Source organism: Panicum virgatum, chromosome 8N (assembly GCF_016808335.1).
Source record: "Panicum virgatum strain AP13 chromosome 8N, P.virgatum_v5, whole genome shotgun sequence".
NCBI classification, from domain to species: domain Eukaryota; kingdom Viridiplantae; phylum Streptophyta; class Magnoliopsida; order Poales; family Poaceae; genus Panicum; species Panicum virgatum.
Window position 1 is genome coordinate 16,384,222 of NC_053152.1, and position 24,119 is coordinate 16,408,340.

A 24,119-nucleotide genomic window follows, 5' to 3' on the forward strand; every position below is an offset into this window, starting at 1 on the left:
GCAGGAGGATCACCGGCGCCATGCTCTACCGGCACCGACGAAGAGCCGCCGGGAGCATGGGCAGCCATTGCCGCCGCCGGAGTGGAACCCGAAACAGGCCGCCACATCAATCTTCGGTGGGCCGAGGCAGTGGGAGGAAGATGGCGACTCGGGCAGGCGTAGGAGCGGTGACCGATCGCCCGGCAGTGAAAACAGCGAGGGCCGATCCTGCACACCGCTGCACGATGGCTCGGAGAGAAACAGTTGAAGCACTGCCCCCTGAGGTCAGCCGGCACGGGACGGTAAGGACGGCGCTCCACACGACGTAGCACCTTGCGCGACCTCCGACACACCACGGTTTGCCATCCGTCCGACTCGACCGGAACAGAGCCGGAGGGTTGGGAAGCACGCGGGTGCAACACAACCCGGGGGGAAGCGCCGCCGTGCTTGACCGAGGTGGTGGGGGACGAGGGGACTGCGGGCGGCGCCGTCGGCTTGATGGCAGCCAGCAGGACGTCTTTGAAGGAAGGGTGGGCAACGCCGTCGCCGGACTTGCCCGACGGCGGAGTGTCGCGACACCAGCGCAGCGCCTTGATACGCCCCGCTGGGGCCGCCGAAGGTGGGGTTCCCGATGCTGGAAAGGAGGAGAGGGGCGGAGGGGTGGCCGCCATGCTCGGGGTGAGCGGCGGCGGGTGGCTGGTGGCTAAGCTAGGGGCGTCGGGGAGGGGGGAGGACGAGGGAGACGAAGCGCGCGAGGGAGGCGAAGCGGACGCCATCCCATCTGCTCCTTTATGCTCTTCCATATTGATAGGACCAAGCATGGGTTTGGAGTAATTCACTTTATTCAAGTCCTGTAGAGATAGAGAAAGTCTGAAGAAGCCCTTTAAGAGCAGCCAACTGAACATGGCAACCTTCCATGAAAATTAAAGTGTCATCAGCATATTGTAATGCTGGGAAATCATTAGTGTAATGAAGGTACAAGGGCAAATGAAGCTGGCCATTGATTCTTGCTGAGTTTAAAAGATTTTGTAGCAGGTCAGCAGTCAAAACAAATAGTAAAGGTGACATAGGGTCAACCTTTCTTACACCTCTTCGACAACGCAAAGTTTTTCTTGGGACCCCATTTAACAGGATTGATGATGTTCCTATAGAAAAGATAACTGCATCCATTGCATCTATTTTGGCCCAAAGCCTCTATGAGACATGATTTCAATCATAGCTTTATGCTCAATTTTGTCAAAAGCTTTCTCAAGATCGAGCTTTAGGACTATAATTTCTTTATTTTATTTATGGTAGAGGTGCAAGTACTCCAAGGCCCAAACAACACAATCTTAAATTGTCCTTGTTTGAATAAATCCGTACTGATTTTGATGCACAAGAGACTGTAACACTATCTGCAGCCTATTTGCTAGTAGTTTTAGGATCTTCATAGAAGTGTTCAGAAGAGAGATTGGCCTGAAATCTGTGATTTGGTGCCACCTTCACCTTTGGGAATCAGAGTGATATAAGACCCATTTGTACTTTGGAGATAGATTTCACCTGAGAAAAAAGCATGGCATAAGTTGTAGAAATCTTGCTTTATGATTGGCCAGCATCTCTTGATGAAGTCAGTGTTGAATCCATCAAGGCCTGGAGATTTATCAGTAGGTAGGTTTCTGATGACATCATCAATTTCTTTTGAAGTAAAGCATTCTTCTAAGCAACCCAATTCAAATGAGGCCTGCAGCAAAGAGCCAAGATCCAGTTGCATATCCTGATATTCTCTCTGACCTAGTCTATCTTTTAAGGAATCCCATAGAATTGAAGCTTTAATGCTATGGTCAGATTGCAGACTACCAGAATGATCTTCAAGTACAGAGATCAGTTTTCTCCTATGTTTGATGGTGGCATGAGCATGAAAAACTTTTGTCACTGCATCTCCTGTAGTCACCCATCGAATTGTGCCTCGTTGATTCTAATAGACTCTTTGCTGTTTAAGAAGGGAAATAAGTTTCTCCAGTAATGTATTCCTGAAATTCCATTTTATTAATGTGAGGTCTATGAATTCGTCTAAAACACTGAGGAAAGAGAGAACTAATTTAACATTGGCAGTATTTGCTTTTAGGCTTGAAAGATGAGATTGCCAAGCTCTGATAACTCTCCTTAAACCCTTAAACTTCGCTGAGATTATCTTTGCACAATTCATTTGCTTTGTGGGCAATGACCAGCCATGTTGCACCACATCTGTAAAATGCTCATGCTCCATTAGGTAGTTTTCAAACCTGAAGACCTTACTCTTTGGAACATTGGTATTGACAGAAATTAGGCAGGGCAAATGATCTGAAATCTCCATAGTCAAAGAGGATACGATCTCCCAAGAAAGGTGTTTGTCCATGAATTAGAGGTAAAGAACCAATCTAATCTTTCCAACAGCGGAGATAATTGTTTGTTTGACCAAGTGAATTTTCTACCAAGCAGATGTAATTCGACCACCCCTAAGCACTAATGGCTTTGTTAAATAAAAGCATTTCATTAATATCTCCTCCTGGCTTGTTTCGTCGGAAGGGCTTCGTAAAAGATTGAAGTCACCGAGGAGAAGCCAATCAACCTCATCTGACATATCTATGTTCTTAAGTCAATTTATAAAAAGTAGCTTTCCTGAGGAGGTGCAAGGTCCATAAAAATTTGTCAAAACCCAATCACAAGCACTGAGATTTGATGAGAACTCAACAGAAATTTCCAGGAGGAAGAAATTTAGCCCAAACTCTCACTACATTTGAATTGGGTTTAGAAATAGGAAATCCAAAAGAATTGTAGAGTGAGCTAAAAATTGGGTCTGCTGCAGGTTCCACCAATTTCACAAAACCCACATGCATATTTTTCATCCTCAAGTGGATGTATATCATCCTGATCCTGATCCATGAGTTCTTCCTGACCAATCTCATCAGGATTAGTCTGGTCCTGAGGAATGAAAACTTCAACATGAATGCCATTGTCATGTGCAGCCTGCTGATGAGGAACTTCCCCATTGATACCTTCATCTAAAAAAAAACCTTCATCTATGATTTTCTCCTGAGGTTGATTAGGTTGGATAGGTTCAGCTTCCAAGTTATCTGCAGCTTCCAGAAGTTCATCAATTCCTCGCAAATCTTCATCCAATGGCTCATTCAGATCCAGGTCCAAATTCTGTGGCTAGATCAGGTCATTAACCTCAAGGTAAGGCTCACCTGGCTGAGGAGCTAGAAGAGCATCAATTATCACATTGACAGGCACCTCCTCTTGTTGTTCTGGACATAATCCCCAGCCTTTTGCATTCATGGGATGATTCTCTTGTTGGTCTTTAGCACCAGCATTATCATTTTGTTCTTGATTACCATCTGCTCCATTAGCTGCTTCACCAACAGGCCCTGCTGGGCTGGGCCAGGTTGACCAAAGCCAAAAAATTCGAAAAGATTTGGTTGGACATCATTTGGCCCATTTGGTGGAATCTCTTCATCAGGAGGTCCACCACCAAGAAGAGTGGCCTGCAAAATTTCACATTGTGCAGCCCAGGATTCCCCCTCAAAATCTTCACCCTCTGAGCAGACAATAAACCATGGAATGTTAGTTAAATCCACAACTCGGGCTTTGACAATAATTCTAGAGAGGAAATTTGGATCCTCCCACACAAGAAGTTTACCAAACTCTGCAATGGCCTTTTCCACATCTCCCTGTTCCCAAAAATCCACATTATACCCCAACAACATGAGCCAGACCTCATAATTCATGGAAGTTGTTTTATTATTCCAACCCTTATTATGTGCCTTAAAAGTGATGCTGTAGTTGCTATAAGTATGAGGGCTGTTCTGAATCAAGAAATCCCTATCATGAAAATAGCTAAACCTCACATAGGCTTGACCAAAAGGGCACGGCTGAATGCTACTGAAGCCAACGTGCTTGCGGTTACGAAGAAAATCATCCAAAAGATCTCAGATGGAGGTGAAAGATACCTGCTCATCCAGGAGAGGTGTGATGCTTAGTATGGCAAGATCATGATTCCTCCTGCGAGGGCGTTCAAGAATGGCACAGGTCATCGGCTTGCGTCCCTAGACATGGACGTGAGAACAACCTCTTCCCATTGATTATGTTGTCACATAATCACCAAATCACAAACTATGACCTAATGGGGCCATGTTCCAGGTTGGTCAGACTCTGTTTATGCAGCGCCTTGATCATTTCTTATATCAATCCTTCTCATATATATCATACCTAAGTAGAACGCATCGTGCGTGCAGTTACCTCAATCTTGTTCTTCGCCATGTGGGCCTGCAATATTTTTCCCACTCAGTAGACTTATGAATCTGAAAAGGGCTTTAGGTTAATTGTTGATGGTTGTACTAGGCGGTGTTTGTTGCTGATACGCCCAAGAGGCAACTATGTGTGGGCCGGATATTGATCCGAGATCGATTAGAACCCTAATGCGCTTCCAATGTGATGGCCCATTAGTAGGGTCTATAAACACTGGCTGCCTCTGCCCCTCCACTTCTCCACGAAGCCCTAGCCGGGCGCGAGGTGCTAGCACACCGGTGACTAGCGTTCCTGCCCCATACTTGTGGACTTCGAGAAGGTGCTATTGCATTGCTGTGGTGCTGATTGTCGCGACACGGAGGAGGAACCGTGAGCTGCGATTTGCTTTCTCCACACCAACACACAACTACATATGGGCGAGCTACCCTAACTCTTCTTCTGTTGTACTGAGCATCTAGCAAAACGATTTGTGATCATCTGCTTACATGAGATCCTTGATGAACATGATAGAATTATGAATTTCTGCTGGCGTAGCATTCCTGTTTGCTTACAGTGTTCATGTATGGAGCCTATTTTGGCATACGATACCAACTAAACTAATCTCTATCAGGCATGAAATTATTTATTCTCCATAATCCATAACAGCATCCAAAATGAATGGTCAACTCACGCTATGTAAATAGGCCGTATGATTAGGGGCCATGCATCCTCCACACGCAAGCCAATCGATCAGAAATTAAACCTAGAGCCAGCTATTCTTGCCTCTAGATTTGTGCCTAAAAAAATACGTTCCATTGTGGCAAACCACTATATAAACACTAGTAGCGTGTTGGGACCCCTTCACAACCACGCAAGAAACAAATGGCCACTCTCGGCAGAGCCAGTGTCTTGCTCTTCTTCCTCACGGTCCTTTGCTCCACGGGACCTCTACCTGGTCCTGCCAATGCAAGGCATTTCCCTCGTAAGGATGGCATTAGTGCCAGCGCCACCTATCTCAGCAAGTTCTCCTTGCCACCGCTACCCTGGAAGTCCGACAGCAGCCATGGATCGGGAAGTGGCCATGGATTCGGCTGGACCATTTCGCACAATGGGTCGGACACAAACATTGGATTTGGCGGGGGTGCTGGTGGTGGCATTGGTACCACCCGTGCTGGTGGCTCTAGTGCAGGCGGCGGAGTTGGCCTTGGGGTCGACATTGACATTGGCAAGGGTGGAGTGGATGTGGGCATCGGTGTTGGCGGCAGCGGCGCCATCAGTACCCACAACGGAAGCGCAAGTGTACGTGGTGGTCTTGGAGAAGGCATTGGAATCCACTTCGGCCCTGATGGTCTGGTTGTCACCCATGGAGGTGGTGCCAACGTAGGCGGTGGTGGCAGTGATGGTGCGTCCGGCAGTGGAAGCGGTGTTGGACATGCAGGCAATGCTGTGGGTAGCGGCCAAGGCTCTGGAAATGCAAGCGGTGGAACAGGCAGTGGCGGAGGGAGTGGAAGCGGCGCAGGACAAGGAGGCTTTGGAGGAGGCGGTGGGGGTGGCACTGGAAGTGGTCGCCATCCGTGAGGATTGAGTAATTGTTCTGTGTGCGTGGAGGAAATCAGCTTGGTTTGTGATGTAGTGTTTAAGCTTTAGTTGGTGGGTTGCCGTGTGAATTGTTAAGGTAGCTACAGGATTTTAGCGATGCTATTAGATTTCGGTGGATGAATATTAATTTCTTCTGCAGTGATGCATGAACAAATAATCTTGCGATTAAGTGAATGAATACTACTATTGCAGACTGATCGAAACGATATGAAAAGTGATCCCCAGGAGTTATGAGACGTACGTCTGAAGCGATACTCAACAGGCGCTTATATATACCAAATTTGTTTCCTTGGATCATGCGTTTCTGGGGAAACTAAGCAAGCAATGTTTTAACCCAAGTGTATGATGAAAGCATTCACGGTCATGTATAGGCTGAGCGAGTTCCAAAAGACCAGAAAACCATGACTTGCTACAGACAATGTATAAGCAACCAAGCATTCATCTCTTGTGCATTAAACCTGTCAGCATTCATGCTGTAGCATGATGACACAGACAGACGATGTCTGCATAGCATCTCGTCAGAACCCAACAACTTTCTTCTTCTTTGAACAGAGTATATATGTGTAAACACAATTTTTATTCCATGCTTAATTTTAGATAACGTACAGTTGCAACTGCACAAGAGATGCACGTCATCGTCGGCACCCAACATCTGAAATCAATTAGTAAACCAAGTTCACAGGAATGTGCTTATTACTTGCTTGCCACAGGTACAAGTAAGATAGCTGTTTAAGTGCAGCTAACATGTGGTTACCATGTTATTGGTGTTAAGCGGCTGTGAACACGCATGAATAGGACGTTACTTGTTTGGTAATCTTTGTTGATTGTGTACTAATTAAAACTAATCCCGGTGGTAAGCAGTTTTTTAGTTGCATCATGTGGATGAGCGAGTTCACTCTTCTTGGATCCAGTGTTATTCTATATGTTACTCTGACCGTTGATAACTACTATATGTGCTTAGGTCTTGTGTACCGATTAAGTTACAAATTGGAGTACGGGTAACACTTTGTTCATTGATAATTGATATGATCAATGTGTCATACCTAGATTTTATAGGAATTTTATTTGGCAGTACGTGGGAACCGATTACAATTAGGTGCTATTTAGTTGATGGAGTTGTAACGATAAACATAAATGTAAACAGATCACAGGGTAATCAGTAACTGAATTCCGATGCCATTCATTGTTTGGGCCGCGTTCACCAAGTAATCAATCTGAATGAATCCTCACGAGGAAAGGTTAGGGAATAAGTAGTGTTTGGTTCCAGATTTGTAAGTGGCAATGGTAACAGATTGAGACGCGAATGATATCCAAGCAAGCAGTGATTACACAATTTGTTTGGTTCATCTCCATAATGGCTTCTCATTCACACCCGCCTCCTCTCTCTCTCTCTCTGGTGGTCCTTCCTCTACAGGCGCTCCCAAACGATTACATGATTTGTTTGTGTGGAATATGTGTACAGTTCGGTTACGATTGGAGTTGAGTTGTAATATGATAGAGTAAGGATAGATTTTTTGTCGTACTTTGTATTCCTTGGGCCCATAAATATGAGGGCACTACCATGTAACCGTGAGACGACTTGGCGGCTGGTGGGGCGGTGTTGCCGCGGTGGTGCCCGGAGCTGCTGTTTATGGGGAGAAGCGCCGTCGTTTGTATCCACGCACCATCAAATCTGGCCATCACGTCTGACAGGCCTTTATCGAACACCAGCATGCAGCCGCTATCAACTCGATCTCCACAACTGGACGCATACCTGTTGATTGTAGCTCATTGCCACATCTGGACGCATCCCTGTTGACTGCAGCTCATTGGACGGTTCAAGCCACCCGCCCGAAGTGTCTAACACCACTGATTGAGTCGTCCTCGTGGATCGTCTCCACGAATCTGGCTCTGGTATCACTTGTTGTGGACGCATCCCTGTTGATTGCAGCTCATTGGACGGTTCGAGCCACCAGCCCGAAGTGTCCAACACCACTGATCGAGTCGTCCTCACAGATCTTCTCCACGAATCTGGCTCTGGTACCACTTGTTAGAATAATTGTGCCGCGGAATCCAGCCCGGTCCACTATAGCCACGAGCCGACACACTACCAGGCTTCAAGTCCACCGGAGCCCAACCAACCAAGGTCTCGGGCCTTAACTCAACCCAAAAGACTAGCCTGATGGGTGAGAACTGGCCCACCTTATATATTGGGCTCCCCCACCATCAATTTCTGATGTGAGATTAAATCTAACAATCTTCTACGTCACATATTGGGCCCAACTCTTCCATCACATACAATCCATGTGATCTACCAGAGCCAGATTCAGGGGGAAGATCCACGAGGAGGCGCGATGGGAATGTTCCACACTGCGCAAGGTCGCACAGGCTGTCCGGGAGGGATAGGGCGCAAGGTGGAGCATGGCGGTGATCGACTAATCGATCGGTGGTGTTGGACACAAGCGAGTGGCTCGAATCGTCCAATGAGCTGCAATCAATAGGAATGCGTTCAGACGTGGAGATCCGGTTTATAGTAGCTATAGGCTGTTGTTCGATAGGGGTCGGTCAGACGTGACGACCAGGTTCGATGGTGCGGCCGGAAGACATCGTGGATGAAGACGGCGGCTTCGGTTCGCGGTCAGATTGACATGTAGTCGATTATGATCGGGGTGGTCGTTGTAGACTCCAGGTGGAGCAACAACGATGGTGGCAAAAGCCATGGTGGACTCGGTGTGTTTGATGAAGATTATATGTTCAAATGGGTCGTGTTCGTCATCAAGCTCGACGAGATGGGTGGTCGGCCGGACTGGATGCAACTTTTTGGGCATGTGGCGGTGTGAGTGCAAATTGAAGATCAAGGTGGAGGCGTATGGTTGCTTAGATGGAAGAAGAAAAAGAAATTGAGCATGCATGCATGGACGTAGGACTCTTAGGGGGATAAGAAGGCCCACATGTTTTTTTTTTCAGATTTGCTTGAGACGTGCTGCATGTGTATCTTATTGTTTTTTTTCTAACTCGAGAGAATGAGCTTTCTAGCTAATATGGTTTGGTTACGTGAGGCAATGGGACACTGGTGAGCCTGCGTTGTGCTGTCCTATACCGATCAGAGGTGCATGTTGAAAACCCGGAGAACAAGGAAAGGAAACAGGAGGCGTACGAGTCGGATTCTTTGACCTGCGTGGTACTCCCAAATTATCAGTCGTTTTGTATTTTATAGATTTTATTATACATCTAGGCATAATATATATGTAGATGCATAGTAAAAACTGTGTATCTAGTAAAGACAAAACGAGTAGTAATTTAGAATTGGGGGTAATATTTAATTTAGATCGCAAGCAGGTAGCTAATAACAAGTTTAGGGGCTTAATTACATGTGCAGATGAATAGTGTGGGGACTTAAATACCTAAAGTAAAGGTTAAAGGCTATTTACTCTAATCATCCGAAGATGTAAGGACAAGATAAAGTCAGATGCTTATATATTAGACTATTAGGATATATAAAAAAAAAGACTGCATTCAGAAAATTAGTATCAGATATATGATCAATGTATGTAAAATTCACATCATCATAATGCCAAGGAGGGTGAATCTGACTACCAAGGCATAGTGACAAAGATCCCATCCGGTCCTTGGATCTCCTCTGCCTTTGTTCAGCTGTAGGTCTGAGCAAATATAATCGAGAACCAAATCGAAAAAACCGAGAACCGAAACCGAACCGAACTGAAACCAAGAATTTTGGTTCCTGGTTCTTAGGAACCGAATTACTCGGTTTGGTTCTGATTGCTAAGTAAGTTAACCGAGAAACCGATCCATTTTACATTCAGTCCATCAACCTATTTGTAGTCTGTTGTGAGTGTGAATTATTGAATTGTTTGTGATTTTTGCTTGGTTTTCTTTGAGTTTGAGAGAACCATAATAATTATGTCTTGTGTTGTTTTATGACGAATTGTCCTTGTTGATTGCATGAAAAACAAGGCAAAAAGTTATCAAAATTTGCTATTGAGTGTGCTATTTTTGGTGCATCTTGGAAGTTCGGTTCCATCAGTTATAACTGGAATCAAACCGAAAGAAATCGAAACCGAAGTTCCTTGGTTTCTAGTTCTGAAAAAAAACCAACAGTTTCTGTTTACCAGGAACCGAACTTTTCCAAGAACCAAGGATAGGTTCGGTTCCTATTCAGCTGGGTCTTTTGTGGACCGTGAATAACTTTTTTAATCTGCTTAGCGTGGGATCGGAACTGACGGGGCTGAACGTGAGCCGATAAAAAATTACTTTGAAAAAGCTAACTCCAATTTACTATCTAAAACACATCTTTTCCAATCGCCAAGATGACAGGAGTCAACTAGTGACATGCTCATCCTAGAAACGACTAAAAATCCTTAACATAAATGGAAGTAAGAGAAAAGCAATATACTGATCCAGACACAGCATGAAGCAGAAGCACCGAGTTAACAAACTGCTGAAAAAAGTTTTTTTCCAATCAGACTCGCAAAAAGAGCTTATTTCACTAGGCATGCAATGATTCCACAAAGATTAGCAAAACTCAAAATCAATCAGAAGAAAAGCTTAACCAAAAATCCAATCAAAAGCCAAAAAGACTACAACTAAAAACTATAGAATAGTCCCACCAAAAAGACTAGAGCCAACACCCTAAACAAACTTCAACTAAGCATGCAAAGATTAGCAACAAAAAGTTAATTAACTCAAGTTAACTAAGCATGCAGAGGTACTGAAATATTATCACGACCTGAAACTAATTAATAAAACCTAAACATCAGGAATTAAATAACTAAAAGAGTAAAAACTAAGGTAACTAGTCCGGTTGAGTTCTATAGGAATAAAACTCCTTTCACTTCTATGAAACTCTTTTTTCTCTCTTCTAATAAATATCCTGCTATATCAGCAAAACTAAATGCTAATAAAACTCGTATGAAACTCCGTTAAAATTGGGCTATTTTTATATTTTTATATTTTTTATTTTCGTTTTTTACAAAAATATATTTTCGTTTTCGAAATTTACAGAAATATACCCCGGCCGCCCCGCAGCCGGGCGGCCGGGATCTGGTCGCCCCACTGCGGGGCGGCAGGGACTTTTCTGCAAAAATTTTCGCAAAAAAATTACGCTGAAATCCCTGGAGGACCGGTCGCCCGGCAGCTGGGCGGCCGGCCCCCAGCCCCCAGGCCGTCCGGCAGCTGGGCGGCCGGTGCAACCACCTCGACAGCTGCAGGTGGGTCGTGAGCAGGTGAGCAGCTTGGCGCATTTCTTCTCCATTCAGATTAGTGTCAGCCGGCAGTTTTTTTTTCTCGCATGGAAGGTCACTTTCACTCAATAGTGCTACTTGCTTTGAATAGATAAACAACAATTGATTACTCTTTACTTGTATGGTCCGCGGTGGTTTCGTAATTATGATATATTTAGTGTGTTGCTCAGTACAATCTCTTTGCAAGCTTTTTTTTCACCGCTGCTCTGTCTTGTTAATGTTTGCATGCTTGGCGAAGACAACTCTTTTGCAAGTCCTCTTTTGTGGCACTTAATAATCGTTGCTTCTGCTTTGCGTCGAGATTTGCCTAACCATTCTTAGCGTGAGCACGTCGCGAGTTGGTTTGTATCACCTTTGCGGGTAGAAGAGAGACGTGTTGAGTTGAATTGGTGTTGACATAGAATCGTGCCAATTCATCACGAGTTGATCGTTTTGACGATCGTTCGCGCGTTCTAGCGCATTCGAGTGTGTTGGCGCGATTCTGTGTCAACACCAATTCAACTCAACACGTCTCTCTCTTCTACCCGCAAAGGTGATACAAACCAACTCGTGACGTGCTCACGCTAAGAATGGTTAGGCAAATCTCGATGCAAAGCGGAAGCAACGATTATTAAGTGCCGCAAAAGAGGACTTGCAAAAGAGTTGTCTTCGCTAAGCATGCAAACATTAACAAGACAGAGCAGCGGTGATAAAAAAAAAGCTTGCAAAGAGATTGTACTGAGCAACACACTAAATATATCATAATTACGAAACCACCGCGGACCATACAAGCAAGGAGTACTCAATTGTTGTTTATCTATTCAAAGCAAGTAGCACTATTGAGTGAAAGTGACCTTCCATGCGAGCAAAAAAAAAACTGCCGGCTTAGACTAATCTGAATGGAGAAGAAATGCGCCAAGCTGCTCACCTGCTCCGGCCCACCTGCTGCTGTCGAGGTGCTGCTTGCACCGGCCGCCCGGCTGTTGGGCGGCCTGGGGGCCGGCCGCCCCGCTGCCGGGCGACCGGTCCTCCAGGGGTCTTAACGTAAAACTAGGTCCCGGCCGCCCAGCAGCGGGGCGGTCGGGGTATATTTCTATAAATTTCGAAAACGAAAATATATTTTTGTAAAAAATAAAAATAAAAAATAAAAAAATCGCTAAAATTGGCCTTAAGGAAAAGGAATAGAACTTATCTGCTCACGGGACGGGCCACCCGCAGGGGCCGCCTGTTACTTGATCAGCTAGGCCTGCTGGGCTCGTAGTCGGCCTGCAAGCAGGGATGGGCCGCTGCCCAAGGAGCAGCCAAGCTACCTGGGCCGCCACGCGGCGCCAAGACGGCCTGCTATGCGTGGCCGAGCTGAGCTGTGCTTACCCCGCCTGACGTCTGTAGCTGGGCCGGGTGCACGCCCAAGAGGTCTGTACCTATTTTGGAAAGTGTGTGCTTGATGGACGTGCGGTAAAAAAATGATTGAATGCCCTATGCATACATATGGAAAGCTGTGTGAGGTATTATTTGTGAACATATTCAGTGTAAACTAAGTTTTGGTGTAAATTTCGTGCAAACCTACTAAAAAATATTTGAAAAAATTCTAAAAAAATCATGAATGTGCTTCTCAACTTACCTCACCTATATATAAAATTTCATGGTCAAATTCATCTTACCCTAGAAGTTACAAAAAAGACAAATTTGGGGTGCATTTGAACCATTACTGTTTGTCAGAAATTTTTTCTTTTTTTTAACTTCTAGGATAAGATGAATTCGACCATGAAATTTTATATATAGATGAGGTAAGCTGAGAAGCACATTCATGATTTTTTTTCAGAAATTTTTGAAATATTTTTTAGTAGGTTTACACGGAATTTGCACCAAAACTTGATTTGAACTGGATACATTCCCTTTTTATTTTTAATTATCAGTGTATTTATTTATCCATTTCTATTTTTTAACACTATATATCAGATCTTTGGATAGTGGTTCTTTTTCATAGTTACAATCAGTGGCGGAGGTAGGATGGAGAAGAAGGGGGGCTGAATCAATGAAGTTGTTAATTTGTATAAAGTTTTAATGGTGATTTAATATTTTGCTACAGTAATTTTAGTGTAATTATTTACTTTAGGGGGGCTGGCTGTGCATCCGCCGCTGGTTACAATTGCTTCCTTTGGGAAGGATGCAACGGTCCATACTATGATTCACGTTGCGCACGGCTATGCATCTTGCCTGAAGAGTTTGTTTAATGAACTCAGCACAGTCAAATATCTTAACTTTTGGCTCACTCTAACTATTTGGCTTGCTGTGACGTGCATATTCAGCAGCCAGCTTAGGAGGTCGTGGATTGTTGTGCCCTTTTGGTTTCCTTCCATTTTCTTTTCTTTATATATCCCTTGCGTTTCCATAGTTGCTTTGTTCTCTTTCTTTTTTTTCATTTACCTTTTCACTTCCATTTTTCCTCTTCTTCCGTTGGTGTGATCCTCTTTCTTTTATCTCTTTTCTTTCTAATTTTATTATAACTTTAATTTTCTATCATTTCTTTCATTCTTCCCATGGAGATTTACTTTTACACTAATTCATTTTACGATTTCATATTATTTGGTCATGTGTAAATTTCTTTCTTTCACTTTCTCTTTTCTTTATAACTCAACGTATACTAATTTATTTGTATTGTAGATTCATAAATTAGTGCGTAAAATGATTATTTTATTTTATATGCTAATTTTTCTTCATATAAAATTATTCTTTTGCTTGTAACTAATTTGTTCGTAATGCTAAATTATTTGTTCACTTTGTAGATTAAATTGTTTCGTTATGTTGATCCATTTGTTCGCGATATGCATTTACAATTACTTATCCTATACAATCAAATATCCGTGATGTTTAATATTTTGTTCGTAGTATATTATTATTTGTTTGTCATATTTAATTTTTTATTGGTAGAAAATAATCATTTGTTCGTGTTATTAAAATATTTGTTTCCAGTAGCCAAAATTCATTATTTAATATTGAAAAAATTAATTTTTTAAAATAAAATGCAAACATAGGAAAATATGATCTTGTTTAGAAGATCTTGTCATAAAAAAAGATAGTGATGCAATCGGAATTCAATTTAGATGCACAGTTAAAGATTTATATTTTTTTTAGTATGAACTCCCATGCATCTAGATAATATCATCAATTTTTTCTTTACGCACTATTGTAACAAATCACGGTAAGAGATCTAAATTTCATCCTGCAGCACATGCTCTCTCGTAAGGAAATTAATCCCACTTCATGCTCTCTCATAAGGAAATTAATCCCGCTTCAGGTAACAGTTGAAGCATGCCCTGCTCGTCGTTATAGATGTCCATGCAGCCCGCAGCCCGCTGGCCCGGCCCAAGCATGATCAATTTGGCCCGGCCCAAGCACGACCCGGCTAGTTCTCCATTGTGCCTGGGCTGGCCCGACCCGTCAACTGTGCCCTTGGGCCATCACCCTAGCCCGTGGGCTGGCATGGCCCGGCACGGAGTTAGCAGGCCGGCCCGATGTTGGCCCGCTAACTCCAAAGTCCTACACAGCCCAGCCCACAGCAACACTCCAAACGCCAGGCCCCAGCGTCCCACCCCAGCGTCCGCCCAAGCGCCCACCCCACGCCGCCCCCCTCGCGCAGCGGCAGCGCACCCCCGCCTCCCGCCCTCCCCCGACGCGGCGACTCCCCGAGCTCCTCGTCTTTGACTCCTCTTCTCCGCGACCAGCCGACCGCGACTCCGCGAGTCTGCGACCGCGTCGCCGGCTCGCCGAGGGAGGGCGAGACTGCGACTCCACCCCGCGCCACCGCCACCTCCTCGTCTCCGCCTCGTATGCCGCCGGCCTGCCGCTCCTCGTCTCCGCTTCGCCGGTCGCCGCCACCTCGGCTCCGCGGCGCCGGCCGCCGCCTCATCATCCCCGCCACGCCAGCCCCTAGATCTAAGCGCCGCCGCACTTCCTCTCCTTGCCTCGCATCGCAACCCTAGCCGGCTACTAGCCCTACATCTAGCACCGCCGCACTTCCTCTCCTCACCTCCCGTTCTCCTCTGCACCTCTCTGCCGCCGTCGCCGCTCTGGCGCACCTCCTCCCGCGACCGGCGACCCGCGCCTCGCCGGTTCGCCGCTCCTTGTCCCGGGCTCCCGCGGCCGAGTACCGGCGCAGCGGCACCCCCATCGTGGGCCGCGGGGGCCCCGAGCTCGACAAGCAGGCCGGGGTCCGTGAGCTGGCCCGGCACGAAACAGGCCCGTGGACCTGTGCCTGGGCCGTCGGTGCAGCCCGTGGGCTGACCCGGCACGGCCCACTAAAGAATAGGGCCCGGGCAAGCACGGCCCGGAGTTGACCGGGCCAGGGCGGGCCCGGGCGCGAGCCGGGCGGTCTGAATGGACATCTATACTCGCCGTGTGAGCGCATGCGGGCGGCGGTGCTTCGGGCGGCCGGGCAAAGCGTCCCCTGCTCATCCCGATACGTCCACGATTTTTCCTCGCTCTTGGATCCTATGAACAGTGAAGAACACAAAGGGGAAACAAGACGCAAACTGAAATTTCAAATCCAAACTCATTCAAATCTCAACGAAATGAAACGAAACTTGTGCACTAGATGAGCAACCTCAAGGATTAACAAATCTAAAAAGAAGTTTGCGAAAAAATCGAGTCAAATAGTGAATAAAAAATCACATGAAAAATACCCAAAAATAGTGAAAAAAGAAAAACACTTGGGATGGAGAAAATTATAATTTTAGGACTCAAAACAACATGCTTCGTAATTTTGACATTTCTAACATTGATACCATAGAAATAGAATTTCAAAGATCAACACTTTGATTTTTCTACCATTTTGGTTCATGCCTCATGGGTAAAACCATCCAAGTTTTTTATGGAAGCAACGAATGGACATGCCGCTTTCACGACTTCACTTTGTCTCGATGCAAACTTTGCGACGACGCCACGTGCCCTCCTCCACCATCATCCGGCTGCACTGGATGCCCTCCGGGTTAATTTAAGACCCAATCGTTAGATCTGACTACACCCTGATTTGAGGCCCAAACCAGCAAACCTGCCACCTCCGATGTCGACATTTGTCCGAGCTCCCACCAAGTGACTACGTCCGGTTTTGAGGCCCAAACCAGCAAACCTTCTACCTCCGATGTCGACATGTGTCCGACCTCCCACCAAGTGCTTTGACGCCTTAAAGATCTTTCGTGCTCCAGCCACACGAGCACCCTACTCGAACTCACCGTAGCCTTCCTCCTTGATTTGGCCCATGCCGTTTTCACTACCTTCTCACCCTCCATGTACTCTTGCTCTGATCGTGCACCATATGGATCGCCCATGACTCCGCCCGACTTCTCGGTCCCTCATCGCCAAGTGTTCAATTGTCCTTCACCACCGTATGATGCACCGGCGCCAAAGTCTCTTACTTGTCCGTCATCACCGGATAGTACATCGCGCCCAAGCTGGTGCTTGCCCATCACCGCATACTGTTGGCCGTCACGTCGTATCCTACATCTGCACATCACGAACTAAGAGATACATCAATCCACTCAATGTTTGTAATCAGTCATTATTTAAGGGTGACCACCATTAATCCTGACTTAGTGCTTGATCAAAGTGGTGGATGCACCACTTACTGCAATTGCCCCTTTATTTGTATTTAGTAATAGTGAGACTAATAAAGTATAAAATTAAGCCGATTCTGAACTTATCGGCGAGTTATCAAGGTCCTCAAGCTATCAATTTGCATATCTAGCTTTTATATTATAGGTTTGTTAATTGAGTGGTTCTCTTGGAGAAAGGCTAAGGATGGTGATGCATTCTAGTAATCTAAGAGAAACCACAATATTTGCCACAAGACAGTCCATAGCATTAAAATATTCACTATAGGCTAGCTGAAATATTGTACAAGTGGTCCATATAGCAGTCTATAGTAAAAGGTACCCATAGTACTATGGACTACCCATAAGGAATAAACAAATATTACTCTCTCTTCCATCTTCTTCTCTCTCACTCTAGATTCTATTATGACATATCCATATACATTGTGGCAACAACAATAGCTATAGACTATTGTCACAAAAGAAGTCTATATGGACTACTTGGTCCATATACATTGTGGTTACTCAATAAGGCTACCCGCATGGGCGGCCTGTAAAACTTACTCCAGTACCGCATACAGGAAAAAACCGCTGCAGCGGGGAACAGAAAAGCTTCCGCTATCCGCGCTGGCACTTCCATTTAAACCACTGCGAGCGGAAGCAGAGGAGGCCGCTATCCACGCGGGCCCACGCTCTCCACTCTGTCCTCGCGCCATCCCAACCACCGGGATGCCCGGGAGGTCGACGCCGCAGTGCTGGATCCACTGTACATGTCTGCTGGAGGAGGCCTGCCGCCGGCTTGGGGAGGTGGAGCCAGCCGCGAGGAGGAGGAGGCCTAGCGCGGAAGAAGGAGAGCTGTCGCCCCGCCACCCGCCGCAACCGGCGCAGGGAGCAGGATGCAGCCGGGAGCGGTGGCGTGGTCGGCGAGGCCTGCCACGCCGGGTGTGGCTCCTCGGCCCGGCCACCGCAGCTCCGTGCGAGAGGGAACGCCGCCGCTTGGATGGCCGCCGCGCCACTGCTTGGACCGCCGCGCTCGCCGCCGCTTGGAGGGGGATGGAGGACGCACGTTGGCGAGGGAGGGGGAGGGAGGACGCGTGCGCTGCGCTGCGGATCTGGATTTGGGGAAGAAGACCGCCCACACTCCAGCACCCTCCCGCGCGTCCACCCACATCTCGGCGTGCGCCTGCGGCCGCGCTCTGCCCCGACGGCGATGAGGTGGAGACGCGGAGCATGGGGGCGGCGGCGGGGCGGACCTGGGGAGGGAGCCACCGCCCAACTCGCCCCAGAGCCCCAGAGCCGGAGCTCTCCATGCGCCATTCGTGCAGCCGCCGCTCGTGCTTGCCCTAGCCCGTGGCTGCGCGCCGTGCTCCGCACGGTCCTCCCTCTCGCTGCCGCGGCCGCGCACGCGAAGGAGGCGGAGGGCCGGCGAGGAAGGACCTCCGGTGGTTGGCAGGGAGGCGAGCCGCTGGCCTAGAGCGCCAGGACCCGGCGGAGCTTGAGGGGGGCGCCAGATCCGGTGGAGCTCGAGGAGGTGCTGCTGCTGGGTGCTCGCCGGCCGCCACGGCTCGTGAGTGCCCGCGCACACCAGTCACCGTGGCCCCGCGCCGCCGCTCCCCGGTGCTCGCCGCGTGCCGGCCGCCGCGGCGCGCCCTGCCCACTCGCCGTGTGCCAGAGCCATGCCGGCCAGCTGGCGGCCGCGGCCCTGGGCGCACCGCCGCTCCCGGGTGCCCGCCGTGGCCCCGCGCGCGGCGCTCCCGTGTGCCTGCCGCGCGCCACGGGATAGCGGTGGGGAGGGGAGCGGTCCCGCGTGCCGCCGCGGAGGGGAGGGAGGAGTTAGGACGGCGGACCCGAGATGCATCGAGCTAGGGAGGAGGTAGGACGGCCGGCGAGGGAGCAAGCGAGGGAGGGGCTACGCCCATCGCCGCCGGAGGGAGAAGGGAGGGTGCGGCGCGGAGGGGTGGCTCACCGGCGGAGGGAGCAGGGTTGGGGCAGTGCGGCGGGGCGACTCGCCGGCGGGGCGGCGAAGGGAGCCAGTGGGGTGGCGCGTCGAGAGCGAGAGAGAGGGGGCGGGGATGGAGGAGAGAGAGAGACCGGGTGGGAGAAATAGAAATAGAGTATGACATGTGGGTCCTACTGATGGTAGTTGATATAGAGGATGAAATATAGAGAATGACGAGTGCAGTGAAACTGAATATAGAGGAGAAAATATTGCTGACTGGTACAGAATATTCGTTTTAGAGGATGATTTTAGAAGCGACGCCATTCGATTGGAGTACGCAAGCAGGACAAGCTAATACAAAGTCACATCGCCATGTTTTACTTTGCCCAATCTCCATTAGGGCCCATTAGCATACCCAAACTATAGCACCTCAGACTGTCTCCAACAGGAGACGCATACCGCGACCCAAACGCATTTTGGGTCACGCATAGTGTCTTTGCCAACCGAAATCCTTCTCCAACCCGCTATCCAAACGCGACACCCATTTTGGGTACCGAGCGAGGCAGGACGCAAAAATGCGTCCCTCTCTCTCCTCGACGCATTCCTCCCTCGCGTTCCTCTCCCCCGGCACGAAGGAAGGCGGCCGGCGGAGGCACTCGGCCCCGCGGCGAAGGAAGGCGGCCGGCGCTCGCCTGCTCGGCGGAGCTCGAGGGAGTGGACGGGGATGGAGTGGATCCACACCGCCGCCCACTGCGGACAGGGGAGGGAGCGCCACTACAGCGGAGCTCAAGGGAGCCACCGCCGCCATGGCCGCTCCGCCTCGCCGCGCCATGGCCACTCCGCCTCGCCGCGACAGCGCGGAGGAAGAAGGGACGGGCCGTAGCCACCGCCGCCATGGCCGCTCCGCCTCGCCGCAGCCGCTCCGCCGCAGCCGCGCCATGGCCGCCCCGCCGCGCCGAGCGCGGCTCGCCTCGCCGCAGCCGCTCTGCCGGCCACACGCGGCGCGTGGCCCGCTCTGCCGAGCCATGGCTGCCCCGTCTTCCATGGCAAGCTCGTCGGCGGGGAGAGGGGCGGGTGGCGCATGCGGATGAGGATGCGGAGGAGCGGGGCGCAGCCGGTGGGGAGCAGGGTGGCGGCGGCCGGGGCTACCATGGCGAAACGGCACGGTAGGGTGTCGGTGGCAGGCGGCGGGGAGCAGTTGCAGCGAGGAGTGGGCGGCGGGGGATGAAGAGAAGAAATGCATCCTCTGTTGGAGAAATGATAGTTTGGGTGGGTGACTCATACACTGTAGCGCTACCTAAAACGTGAAATAGGTCTTGATTTTGGGTTTCCATTGTCGGAGATAGCCTCAAGGAGCCCGTTCCTGGCCTCGAGCGAGCTAGCGCTGGTGTGGCCGACAGCTGGTCAGCTGGAGCACCGTACGTGTTCCTCCCTCCCTCCGACGTGGCGGGCGGCGTGCACAGGTGTTTGCTGGCGGGGCTTGCAAATCCTCCATCGCTGCTGACGCGTGGCTCAGCTTGTTCGGCGACAGGATCATCGCTCTGTCCAAAACCACGCCCACGTCGACGCTTAAAGTATAGAACAGCCGTGGCAGGCTGGCAGCACAAACGCGGCGCGCACACAAACAGTACGCAGGCTGGCCTTGTAGATATTATGCGCTGAATGGTGGTACAGTTATGATGGTCAAAGGTCTTAATTTTTTGTCTAGATAATTTAAAAATTGGGCTCTAAAAAGATCAGATTCTAATCTTATATAATTTTAACAAAAAAAAAAATTAAGAACTAACTAAAATTGTGAAGACAACATTAGGGCCATGACTTATTACCACCCAAAGGTACATTACAGGTGGCCAAGCATTAACTTATTTTTCAGTGTAGACTGTGTGTATTTTTGTATGAATGTATATAAACACGCATATGTATGTGTATTTAATGTTTGGTCAAAAACTCTGTTCTTCCGGTTCTAAAAACAAAAAAACTCCGTTCTTCCCGTCCTCTAAGCATGGAAAACATCCGGGAAAGGTCGTAGGAAAAAAGTGTTGATACACATTCCTTATTCGATTGATTTATTGCCACAACAGAAAAGTACATACAACTTCATTATTTCAGATCCATTTTCATTGTTATATGGATCAGAGCTCGTTTTATTCGTACACACGCGTACAGAGGAGTACAGTATACATATATTGTAGCAGCTAGCTAGCTCTAGCTGTAAGTAAACAAAACCAACGACCCACGACAACAGATCACTGGATAGACTAGATCAGGCCCATCCCTTGACGACGGTGCTCCACCGTGTCTTCTTGTCGGAGAACCTGTCCCAGACCATGACCCCGCCGTAGTTGGGCGCCTCCTGCACCTTGGGCAGGAGGTCGTAGTAGAGGTACTTGAGGTAGACGGCGACGGTGCCCTGCGCCCCCTCCGGCACGCCGCTCTCCGCCGGGGCGAGCCCCAGGTACACCTCGCTCCGCGGGTACCTCGCCGCCCACTTCTTCCACGCCTCCGCGACGCCCCAGGTCCCGGCGCCGGCCCCGTAGGCGCACCGCGTGTCGTTGCCGTAGAACCGGACGTGGATGCGCTCGAACAGCCCCGTCCGCAGCGCGCCGTCGAGCCGGGAGTCCGGGAACCCGCACCGCGGCGTCGCCGTCAGCCGCACCCCTTTCCGGCCGCGGTAGAACCGGTTGTACCCGTCGAGGCGGCGCGCCAGCTCGTCGTAGTGGCCCGGCCCGCCGACGTCGATGTAGAAGTCGATGCCGTCGACGGCGGCGTCGCCGAAGGGGCGGAACACGCCGCGGCGGCGCCCGCCAAGGTGCGCGTTCCAGAGGTTGTCGGCGACGTCAGCGGCGGACTGGGACGACGGGAGGGAGTAGCCGGTCCCGGGCCCGCCGATGGAGAGGAGCACGAGGACGTTCCGGGACTGGCAGTGCTTGATGTCGGCGCCGACGCCGGCGAGCGGGTGGCCCGACAGGTCGCCCCAGTAGCGGCCGTGGCCGAAGACGCTGTAGAAGGAGATGACGACGGTGGTGTAGAGCCCCGTGTCGCAGGCCTCGCGCAGGGTGCCCTCGCCCGCGTTCCGGCCCCAGAAGACGGTGAGCTGGCCGGTCTGCTTGGCCGCGGCGGCGGCGCTGGACAGGCAGGCTAGGAGCAGGAACGCGAGCGGGAGGAGAGCTTCCGCCGCCGGAGGGCTTGGCCGGCGTCGGGATGCCATGGCGTGGGGAGCTCGATGTGCGTGGAGGTGGTGGGATGGATTTGGATGTGAGTGATGGAGGAGTTGGTAGCGCTGGGGAGGTCTATATATAGTAGGATGCAATGCACCTTTTGGGCTGGCAGAGGAGCTCACAGATGCAGCAGCTTGTGCGCCGTGGGATGCATGCATGGGAAACAGTGGATGTATGAATGCATGGGCATGACTGTCCAAGCTTATCGACCCAGAGCAGATCAGCAGAGCTGGATCGATCGTCATCGTCATCCATCGACGGCGGCGGCTAGTAGGCCCATACAAGGGGTGGCTTTTAATTTGTTGGAAGGTGCTCGGCAGCTAGGTGTAGGAGTACTACAAGAATAAGTCGATGGAGCGTCCTCCCTGCTAGGTCAATGGTCGAAAACCAGCGGGGAGACTGTGAATATAAGTGTACTAGCTAGGCTAAAATAATAAAGGTGGAGGCGTGGAGCTAGCAATTAATTATCCGACAGTATATAATTGATCTCTAGCTTGCTGGGAACTTTATCTATTTCATCATCCTCGGCTAATCTCAATCTCAACTATTAAAACGAACTAAGTAGATGTTTTTAAGAACTAATTAAGTAGACATTTACCTAGGGAACGGTACAAAACGGGCACAGGTTGAAAAACTAGCTTTGCTCCCGGTTCTTCAACGGTTAAAAGTGAGACCAAAAGTATAGTCTGGGTCTTTGAGACATGGTATTTCACCCAATGCCTAAGCCGTCTTTGTTATTAACCGGTACTAAAGGAACCGGTACCCAAATGGGCTACGCTGACGCAAGGTACCTTTTGGTACACTACTTCAAAAATGATTTTTCGCAACGGTTTAATTTTTTAGGGGTGGATCTAAATTTAACCCGTTGCTACAAATGGACCTTGACACTGTAGCAATCAGCCAACCCCTAGAAACGGCGGCTCACCGCCCAAGCCGCCTCTAAAAATGGCGCCATTTTTAGGGGCGGTCGGGGGTTGAGCCGCCCCTACAAACTTATTTTTAGGTGAGGTTGAGCCCCCGACCCGTCCCTAAAAATATATGTATAAATTTTGTGTCACCTTCTTCCTCCTCCCGAACCCACTACTGCAAAAATGATTTGTAGCAACGTCCGGTTTTTTTAGGAGCGGACCTAAATTTGACCCGTTGCTACAAATAGCCATAGACACTGTAGCAATTCAGCCGCCTCTAGAAACACCATTTGTAGGGGCGGCTCACCCCCCCGGCCGCCCCTGCAAATGGACGCCATTTATAGGGGCGGACGGGGCGGTGAGCCGTCCCTAGAAATGGTGTTTCTAGGGGCGGCTCACCCTCCCGCCCCCCCTAAAAATGGACCTATTTGTAGGGACGGCCGTTGGGGTGAGCCGCCCCTAGAAACACCATTTGTAGGGGTGGCTCAACACCCCTCCCCCCGTCCGGCCCTATAAATGGATGTAAGTTTTTTTTTTGTTTTTTTGGATCCAATGAACCTCTCTTTGCCTCTCGCTTAATTTAGATCTCGATGGTGTGGATTAGTCATAGTTCATATGAATACCAAGCCTGTGGAGAGCACATACTTTTAAACTCTTATAGGAGGTGGATCTTCACAATTTGTTAGGGCTAGGCGAATCCTCTCTAACAACTTAGCACTAGCCACACAAGTCTGAAGGCAGTTGAATTTCTGTCTTGGATCCCATGAGGGCCACCACTTTTTGGTAAGAGGGAAGGGATGAATATTGTACTTTGAGTCTACAAATTCTAGAAGTATGGTGGGCCAATAGACAGTGATGGGCCAATAGCCGGACCAGGTAGCAATCTGTTGTTCACTGACCTTAACCCGATCGACAAATTAAAACCAACCATTGGTTTTGGGAGACGCATTGGCTCATCATCCGAAGATTTAACATTAGTTCACATCTACACGAATAGTGTGCAATACATAGTCACAACTCACAAACTACACATAGAGATAGAAGAGTTAACAAAAGTTGAATAGCATGCCTACATTACATCATCTAACGAATATTATTCCGAAGCAAGAGGTAGTCAACATACTTAACATCGCCAATCTTGTACCCTAGGGCATCGTCAATGAAAATCAATGCACGGATAAGTACATTGTCCTTTGCTTCACTTCTACGAGGAAGTGTTTTGCCGTAGATGGTGAACATTGGTTCTGCGGCAGGATCTTGCATGGTTAGAAATTGAAAAGAACTCTGGTAGAGACCTTCCCTTGTCTGTACCGGTCCCTCCTTAGTGGAGTAATAACCCAACTGCTCCACGGCTTGACATAAAATTTCTTCTAAACTCATTGTGGCAAAGGTGTTACCAAATATATCCTGCAATGGAGGTGGAA

The 24,119-nt window shown here is 49.0% G+C and overlaps 2 protein-coding genes across 2 annotated transcripts; one reads left to right on the plus strand and one right to left on the minus strand.

Annotated features, from left to right (window-relative positions):
• The first annotated feature begins 5,106 nt into the window (after nucleotides 1–5,106).
• LOC120684834 (glycine-rich cell wall structural protein 2-like) lies at nucleotides 5,107–5,977 on the plus strand. The gene has a single exon (XM_039966699.1). It carries the CDS (start codon nucleotides 5,107–5,109, stop codon nucleotides 5,800–5,802), a length of 696 nt encoding a protein of 231 aa, XP_039822633.1. The 3' UTR covers nucleotides 5,803–5,977.
• Nucleotides 5,978–20,597: 14,620 nt separating this feature from the next.
• On the minus strand, nucleotides 20,598–21,851 carry LOC120684338 (xylanase inhibitor protein 1-like). Its single transcript, XM_039966205.1, has one exon. The coding sequence runs from the start codon at nucleotides 21,775–21,777 to the stop codon at nucleotides 20,833–20,835; it is 945 nt and encodes a 314-aa protein (XP_039822139.1). The 5' UTR covers nucleotides 21,778–21,851; the 3' UTR covers nucleotides 20,598–20,832.
• Between the last annotated feature and the right edge of the window lie 2,268 nt (nucleotides 21,852–24,119).